General features: G+C 38.6%; 1 protein-coding gene and 1 non-coding gene across 2 annotated transcripts; both read right to left on the reverse strand.

Moving 5' to 3' along the window:
• Positions 1 to 1444: 1444 nt before the first annotated feature.
• Positions 1445 to 1511, reverse strand: Smp_tRNA_00004_Gln.1. Its single transcript has one exon. It is a non-coding gene (tRNA).
• Positions 1512 to 2038: 527 nt separating this feature from the next.
• On the reverse strand, positions 2039 to 3029 carry Smp_080370.1 (hypothetical protein). Its single transcript, XM_018789167.1, has 4 exons — positions 2941 to 3029; positions 2690 to 2904; positions 2546 to 2658; positions 2039 to 2512 (listed from the first exon to the last, which is right to left on the reverse strand). The coding sequence occupies exons 2-4, from the start codon at positions 2844 to 2846 to the stop codon at positions 2114 to 2116; spliced, it is 669 nt and encodes a 222-aa protein (XP_018654637.1). The 5' UTR covers positions 2847 to 2904; positions 2941 to 3029; the 3' UTR covers positions 2039 to 2113.
• Positions 3030 to 9217: the final 6188 nt, after the last annotated feature.

Raw genomic sequence — 9217 nt, forward strand, 5'->3', positions numbered from 1 at the left:
TGTACAAAAGCCTTCAAGGACGTATACTAAGGTTTATTGAAGCCTTAGCTATACGGAAATTGAAACCCCCTTTATGTGTTCAAAAACAATTTGTTCTTACCCTTAACCTACCCTGGTAATGCTTATTTATTATCCAGAGTAGTCATCACATTGTTTTTGTGTACTTTATTTATTTTCTTACCTTAACCTGTCTAGTTGACCTCTTAATTTTCATATAAAAATGTCTTAACAAGTATATGTGTGATCAGATTGTTCGAAATGTATTGCGCTAATATATCACATAATTCTGATAAACTTCGTCTTCTCATTGCATTATCGAAATTTATCAAAGGGACTAATTGTTTTAAAATATCTACGAAGTTATAAATATTTGTAAATATATATTTTATGAAGGTTGATAAGATAGTTATGTATATATATAAAGAGAGAGAGAGAGGTATCTACTTCGTCAATAAACAAACTTTAAAACCTGGAAGTAGATTTTGAACTTGTTTTCATCAGGATTTATCAATTGTGGGTTGTTTCTTTATTTTAAGTTTTTTAATGTAATCGCGATTGGTTTTCGGCTGGGTCTACGATAATTTGAGAATCTTTTAATACTAAAAAGACTAATGGGAACTTGACAGACCGGACGTTTAAGAAAAACCCTTCGACGTTAGTAATCCACACGCCAATTGGTGAAGGGACTTCTTAGAACAACTTTATCTTTCGAACAGATAACCAAAACTTCGTTCACAAAGTAAGACCCAGTGATGTTGGGATGCTTAACACAACTGTCAAACTGTAATTAAAAACAACTGATCAAATAACAGTATAGGTAATTACTGAAATATAGTTTGGAAAAGTGCTATCGAGATTATTCTCTAAGAAAAAGAAATAACATGTAATTACAAAAAATTAGGCAGTCTGAGTTCTCCTTAGCAGTTCATACTGGTGAATTGGTAATATGTTGCTCGGTTCGACGGTTTCGTCTCAGGCGCTCCCCGTAATTTGAGTAGATTTTTTTATAAATTGCATGAAATTTATGCACAATGTTAGACACTTTTCTTGTTGAAAATGTTCAGTAAGTAAACGATAATATTTATTCGAATGAAAATGTAAAGGGAGTAGTTGTAACTAACTCTCATGACCTCCGTTGGAATTAGATAGTTAGTCTTATAATTACAGTATAAAACATCGGACAGCCGAAATCCTGTAAGTTGTAGTGACGAATAAGTTCACTCATGAAGCATCATCTTACTTTTAGTGAGTGCATAACAAATTAGAAGAGAAACATTGTTCTCTCACGAAACGAACGGGTAGTGTGAAGTACTTACAAGACAGTTTGCAATCACCACACTGACACCTCCCTAGTACAGAGATTATACAACTACAAACTAAACGGTTACCGGTGTGCGGAGTACAATGGATATATCATTTAAAGCACAACGCATCTTTGGAAGCTATTTGGATTCGGTAAATAAATGGAGAGTATCAAAATAGTTCACCCGACAGACATACGCCAAAAATCGCTTCCCAATGATGTATCCCATTAACCTACTATATGTCTGTCAATTCTTTTAGATCATAACGTGTCACTATCCGAAATTCCAGACCAAATCAAACTCAAATGTATTTCATATTCAAGACAATTTTGCAAATCTACATTGTCAGATGATGTGGTGTACATCTGATTGCTGTTTGAATTACGTCGGAAATCGCGAGGTTTATTGTCCTACCTACTTATCGAATAAGGTCACAATGTTACTCAGAACGATATATTAGAATTGGATTCTTAGAACTAACCAGCATTTTTCATGCCATATGAGTGTCTGTGTATGATAATAAAATATGGTTGTCTGCAGAGATTTTTGAATGTTTAATGTCAGAAAGCAGAAGTAATTGGCGATAAGAAACTGTAGGATAAACTTGCAGATTGGCAAACACAAGAACTACTTGGTGTGATACTCAAATAACGCTGGAATTGTAACTGACAGACCCAAAGACCTAACACGGACGTGTCCCGACCTAATACCACAGATTTAATCATAAGAGATAGTTTACCACTGCTCAGAAATATATTGGACAGTACAGGCTTCCTGGGAGCAAAAAAACAGTCAATGACGAAGGCAGTTCAATTTCGAGGAACAATATTAATCAGATCGAGAACAATATTTTTCAACACATCAAAAGCATGTTCAGCTTTCTCGTAAGCCGATTTGGATTGCTCATATGCGGAAATAACAAGGCTAAGATCTTGTTGCGTTTTCAATGACTTTTGCTTCAGTCTTTGTCGATAACGTTTTGACGCCTCACGATTAATTTCTCGACGCCGTTTCGAATGAACATTTCGTCTAACTTTCGACATGATAAGATCACGTGGGTACGAATCTGACTTTAAATAATCAGTGTTGCGAGATTCTGAGAGCACTTCAGGCAGGTGGAAGTCAGTAGGTTGTGGTAAGTAAGAAGTTGGGTTTGCATCAGTGAGGTCGTCATACAGAAACTCAGTATCAGCCTCTGAACGGCGTGCCTAGAAAGAGGTATTAGTAAACAATAAATTTACCGAGTAGTCAGCAACAAAATCAAGAACGTCCTCTGGCACAAAATCAGAAATGCTTGAGTTACAATCTCTCCCAGAATCCGGGCTTCGGCTTGTTGATATGTCAGATAAGAAGTCTGCAAATCATTAGTGCATACAGTGACGTACCAGAACAACTGCCAGGACTTTCACAACTGCCCAATACGTCTGAGCACCCAGTTTTGACGGGAGTATCAGTTATGATAGCGTAAAGTGGTGAGACGAGACCAGTACTCCATAAAGGAGTAGCGGTCCCCAACAGCAATTTTTGATATAACATGTCCATAATTTATTAGCAATGTAAGAGAGGCCCATTTTTGTTTTCTTCGGATCATCATGGTTAGCTTAAATGCGACTGAATAATGAAATTATAATCTTACAAACTCGCACGTTTGCGCGAAGAGTAACAAATTGTTCCAGTGTAGACAGCTACTCCATAATTCCTTCCGTACACACACTTGAATAAACCGCACGTATGGCGAAGGGAGAAATGACTGATACAAAGACAGTCCAATTCCCAACATATATTGTTCTCGGTTTCAATTTGGAATGGGCTGGAGGCTAGGTTGCCTTTGTTAGTCCTGACAGCGGTGGTGTCTTAGTTGATTCAACTTTATTGTGAAATCGTCAAAAGATGTAGCTTCAATCAAGTGTTTAGCTAGTGAATTCTATTATCTGCTGATCTAACGAAGTGGTCGATAGTCGGATGACAGGTAATTTGTTCTGACTTGTGAGCACTCTGTAGTTCTTCGTAACTCTCGTCTAGGAAGACAAGAAAATTGACGGATATCAGGTGCAAATTTATCACCAAGTAATTTAAAAATGATCAGGTCGCCTCTGATTCTTCTTTATGACAAAGGAAATAGGTTTAGTTCAGCCGATGGAGCATCATAAGGGAGCTTTACTATTTCACGAATCAGCTTATTTAGGGTTCTTTGGTTCTCTTCCAAAAGCTCACTGCTTCTTTTTAATCAAGGACTGGTCGGTTTTATTGAGTACTCGGGTTTAGGAAGGACGAATTGTGTACACAAAGTCGAAATGATTTTGTTATCGAAATGGCCGAGGACCACACGTGTCGGACATAGAGAGTTTTTAAGTCTTGGCTAGTGATGAATCTTAAGTCATTGTGTGTCTGAACAACTGGTAGCTCACTGTTATTCATCATGCATGTGTATATACTTTGGTGACCATTATGCATCGTATTGCACTTGGAAGCATTTGTCTGCAACTTCCAAGATTTAGACCGGTTAGATAATTTATCCTGATCATTCTGAAGCCCCAAACCATCGCCTTTACACTTTATAGCTCTCCATATCTCGATATCGTCAGCAGATTACAAAACCTATGGTGATAGGAGACTATGAAGGTCATCTGCACTCGGGAGGGACAACACTGGCCCCAAGAACTGTACCCTGAGGCACTCTGCTAAGCACAGTTTCTCAGCTAGACAACCTTGAGTTTACACGCACTATTCGTCGGCTCTCAACTAGGAAGCCCTTTATCCACAGTAATAAATTGCCTCCAATCCCGATATTACTTAACTCATATAACAGCCGGTTGTGAGGAACTTTGTCAAAAGCCTCGCCGGAGTCAATGTAGGCTACATCTATGGGTAAATTCTGATCTTGAGGAGGGCACCAACCTTCACGGGCTACGAATAATCTGTTCTAAAGCCATACTGCTCTTCGTGAAGATTAGGCTTTCAGTCTAGATACTGACTGGAACAACCCCTTCCGAATAATATTTTCTAAAATGTTAGCAACCACGCCAATTGGGCTTACGTGTCGATAGTTCTCAGGTTTATGTCTCGTATCTGCTGTGGGTTACGGAAAGATTAGAACATATTTTTAAGGGATTCGTGACAAAACTTGCTAATTCCTTTGGTAACCTCGGGTGAATTTCATCCAATCCCATGGATTTCCCTATATCAAGCTCATTTAGCAGACCAAAGACATCGTTTTTTTAATGACCACAGTGTGCAATGTGCGAGGGGATTTGTATGGACTAGAGAAAAGTGTGTCTCCATGGTATATACATTGCCGAAATAACTTGGGAGCACCTGAACTTAACCATAATTGTCCTGCGCTAATAATTCAGCACTACTGTTTCCTCATAATGCTGGAATAAAGCCTCTTCTATTAGTCCTTTGGTTTATGAACGAGTATAAGCGTTTAGGGTATCCTATAGATTCCCTAATTTTTTTCGCCGTACCAATTTGCAGACTTGCTGAGGGTTAAGGCACATCATTTCAAGCTTCCAAATTTATGAATCCTGTCCCATGAGTATCCAGTGACCTAAACTTCTCGCATATTTCTTTACTCTTACAGATGATGGTGCCACGGGTATTCGGAGTTTGACAACACTTTAACCAGTAGCACCTTCTATTATGAATTGTAACCATCAAGTGAATTCAAAAGTCAGAGGCGAGGAGGTTCGAAGATATATTTGATAGATTATCAATATATCGAGAAGTGACTGATTTAAACTGGCTAGTGATCGCAGGGGATTTTGAGCACGGTGTTTCCACTCGTGATCTGGTGCGGAAGCATGACTGAGCGCTTTCGGCTAGGTGAGTCCATTAAAACTAATGTGGTCAGCATCCAATGTCGAACACTTACAGAGCTATTTATTTTAGGGATTTATTTATCGGTACACAGAAAAGGGTGTGAACATATATACTGAACAACTGTGGGGGTTTTCCCAGATTCCTTGGTGTAGTCCAAGGAACTTGCCGTCGATTAACCTTTATGTACAAATTTCTGGATACCTCGAAAGCTGATTCATTTGAGGATTTGGATTCTATTATCGTATCTACTGAGGATGCTGAGTGTGTAATATCTTGTATATCTGCCTTTCAGACGTTTGGTTTGGCTTGGGCTGACGCATCACTGTTGATAGCGATATGAAAATCGAAGACTAGAACTGCATGATCGCTGTTATTCGAGGGTGGCAGATAATCGAGGTGTCTGACGACACTCTCACAATGGATCAATATCGTATCTAGCAAAGATGATTCGGGACCCACGTCGTACCTAGTTGCTTCTTTCACATGTCGCACTGGGGCACATGTGATGATAGCGTCAACTATCTATTGTTTGAAGGGATTTCTTGACAACTCAATCTTCAGATTTTTCCAGCCTACCGTCGATGCATTAAACTCACTGAAGATTAAAAATCGACCACTTGAAGACCAAGCGTTGAAATCGTGTAGCAAGACCTCATTCACCACACAGTTTGGACTGCTGTGGACTATACCATTCAGCAGCTGCCTTAGTAGCTCTTTTGCCAACTCAATGTCGTGCTGTAAACGAGTTCTGGATTTCGAACTTTCCCAGTCATTTACTCTTTGAACGGCAACTGGCCGGTCACTGCGATCAATCTTCAATCTCTCGACTTCTGTTTGTGGAACCGGCTTTTGTTTAGCAACATTTGATCGTTTCTTATTGTTGATCTGTACCTGTTCATCAGATTTCATTGGAGTATCAATCACAGTTCCGTTGCACACACTATGAATCCTGGATGATTATCGATTACTTGTGTAGTCAGGTTGTTTTTTTCCTGCTAGGAACAGACCTAGCCTTGCGTTTGGGTTTTCTAGGTGATTTCTACTCTGTCTTTTCGAGGATGGGGAAAGTAAGTAACCTCCTTTCTTTAGCCTTTATTTCCAATAGACCTCTTTACAGGCGGTCTTTCCTTCGTTGGCCCATGTAAACCAACCGACTGTGGGCTTATTGAGGTGTGTTCACACCAATTTGTGTATTGAGCGAGCGAGTACCGCTTTATGTTTCAGTTGTGCTTGCTAATACCCGTTTCAGCAGAATTAACCATTGCAATGGCTTCCGATAATAGTCTGTTTTTGTCCGAGCAGCATTGCTGACACAACTCTACGAAACTATTTTTGCTAAGCCGTTTGAAAGCCGCAAGTGTCCAATTCGTACAAACTTTGAGAAACCATCCCTTGCACTCATCATACTGCATGCCACTTTCCACAGGGTGTCGACATCCTAGACGGTGTCAATTGCTTTTTTGCACTGTCCAGTCATCCGTCAGAGGTTTTCAAGAAGTAACCAGACACAGATAGTACTCAGAGACTGAAGAAACTGATGGTTAGGAAAAAGTGAAAAATCTTAATATGTTGGATCTAAAAGTGCAAACAAATACGAAGCGAACTAATATACTAAAAAGCACAGATGATAAATTACTTTCGAAAAAAGTGATAGTGTTGGCGACTACTTTAACAAAAATAAATTCCATTGAAGCGAAAACAGTAGTTTTAATGCGTGATAGACGATCAAAACAATGAAGTTCAGTTAGTGAGGGAAAATGTCGTTGTTCTTTTAAAATGTTTAATGTTGAGCTTGTTTTGAACACTTAATTTTTTAGCTCCTGCTATTGTATTCTCTACCTATCCATATAGGTTATCGGGTTAGCTCTACCTGACCTACTGCAAATAGCTTCTTGTTAAGTTTCATGTATATAAGTTTTAATCAAATGATTTTGGAAATGCCTCTCTATACCACCTTCTGATGCTACCGCTACTGACCGAAGGTTGACAAAAAACATTACATTATACATGTTTCAACTAAACGGAGTGATATTTAAGTAGGAAGGAAAGAGTATCTGTGAGAAGACATAAGACCAGAACCTTCAAGTGGGAAAGCCAGTAGAAATAATTATAGGCCATCGTATCTGTTCGTCCTGCTTTAAGGCTGTAGATGGTAGTCTTTGCATATAAGTGCGATAATGCATTCTTCGGTGCACATATGTGCTATGAACAACACATTGAAACGTTTTAACCATCCTTAAGTGTATCCGTGCTTCGTTTTCCTTGAATATCTAGTAGGACAAACATTTTTACTGATTGAATAGTTTGCATGTAATGGCTTAACATCGATCGGTTGTTTACGAAATTTCCGTTGTCTGTTCACAATGAACTCCAATATGATTTTAAGAGATACAACGTTTGCCTTTCTAGTAGCTCATAACATCAAGAAGCCCAGAAAAATCCCTACTGAAAAGTACCGGAAAAATAATATAGAATGACAAGATATTTTGTAATATACGGGAATTCAAAAAGTGTGGAATAAGTTTTGAGTATTGGGGAAAATAGAAAATCCCTTCGTTTGGAAAAATTTCCTGTACGAGAAAGCACGAGGAAACCAATGGTGATTATGGGTAGAACTTAAACCAAGATAGATGAAATATGTAAAAACTTTAATTACGAAATCTCTGGCAGCGCTATTGTGGTGCATGCTACTTAGGTTGACAGATATAAGTAATATGTGACACCAATCAGAAGTGGAATGTATCGCAGCAGAAGATTGAGAAGATTGAATTGAAAAGAAGAGGAATGTAAACGTTGAGTAATCGTAATAACAACAGGAATGAAGGAACGACAATGTTTGTAGGAGACATATGATGTGTTTAATTTATGGCTTTCATCTGTTAAGAAGATATTCTGAATATGGCAATAGATGATAAAATTGTCTTTGCCATCTGCGTTCTCATTCGCTACACCATCTTCACAGAGTTCTGATAGTTTGTTACGATGCTTTTCATTTCTGAGCGGTAAGCTAACAACTTGACATTTAGAAGGTTTCGGTCAGGGTGAAACTAAATTTGTCCTTTGCGCCTAGAAATATGAGACTTTTTCTCTCACGGAGTGGCACTTAAGAGTTTCGTCAACAGCCGCAAGAAATGGCGATGCCAGTACCCTGTTTGTTCATTCGGACGACAATAAATCTTGACGAAACGTATTGAAGCTTTGCAATTCACGTAAGTCATTTAACTGAGCTTCTTGAATTGCTAGTGCACCACAACTACAGTAAATGTTCAGGCCTGATAAAAACTGGATGGTTTCGCCTCATTGGTGATTTATGTCTAAGGTCAACAGTTTCTGGGTCACAGTCTGATCAACTCCCTTTTTTGACACATGGGATGTACAGTAGATTTGCGTTCGCCAAGGTAACGGTTTGTACGATGTGCCAGTTTTAATTAGATTATGACAACTGCGAACTCACAGTATAGTATCAACACACAAACCCATTTATTAACTTCTTCGGTTGTCTGCATGATTATTCCACAAAAGGCTTTCATTGATTTCACTTATTTAACAAATTTGCCTAAGTAATATCTGATTTGTAAACCCATGTTATAAATTACTGATCATACCCGTAGAAATCGCGTGATCTGCTATACTTTATTATCGCTCGTTACACTATTCATATTCTTATGTACTCAAATCCACCCCTCAGTTTCTGTCTTATTACATATCAGCCTGAGTAACTTATTACGGTAAATCCTGTAACATTTGTAACATTTTGATCTGGTAATGTAACCTGGGTTTTTTCCTGCAACATATTGCCATATGGAATTAAATTACTATTAGTGCAGGCAGACAAATGTGACTTATGTAAATATTTTGGCGGTGAGAAAATAGAGAGCTCAGACATTTAGATGGACCCTCGTATTCCCTCTTTGACGTTTTGTGACTCCTGACGGACTGGGGTACCTGATACTGTGAATCATGTGTTCTGTGTCACTCGACGATTTAGTTCATGAGTGAAAATGCCTGTTTTATTTGATGTCATTCTGCAGACCTATTATTCTGCGAAGTTCAGGGCATTGAGCGTTCATATTACACCAAGAGTCGTTAAA

Source organism: Schistosoma mansoni, chromosome W (assembly GCF_000237925.1).
Source record: "Schistosoma mansoni strain Puerto Rico chromosome W, complete genome".
Lineage (NCBI taxonomy): Eukaryota > Metazoa > Platyhelminthes > Trematoda > Strigeidida > Schistosomatidae > Schistosoma > Schistosoma mansoni.

What these genes read in the sequence shown, in the direction of transcription:
- Smp_080370.1 (XM_018789167.1), bottom strand. Translation starts at nt 2,846, where the DNA reads ATGGACATGTTATATCAAAAATTGCTGTTGGGGACCGCTACTCCTTTA. An exon ending in AAGTCCTGGCAGTTGTTCTG is followed by an intron (nt 2,659 to 2,689) that starts GTACGTCACTGT and finishes AATGATTTGCAG; the next exon opens with ACTTCTTATCTGACATATCA. An exon ending in ATTTTGTTGCTGACTACTCG is followed by an intron (nt 2,513 to 2,545) that starts GTAAATTTATTG and finishes ACCTCTTTCTAG; the next exon opens with GCACGCCGTTCAGAGGCTGA.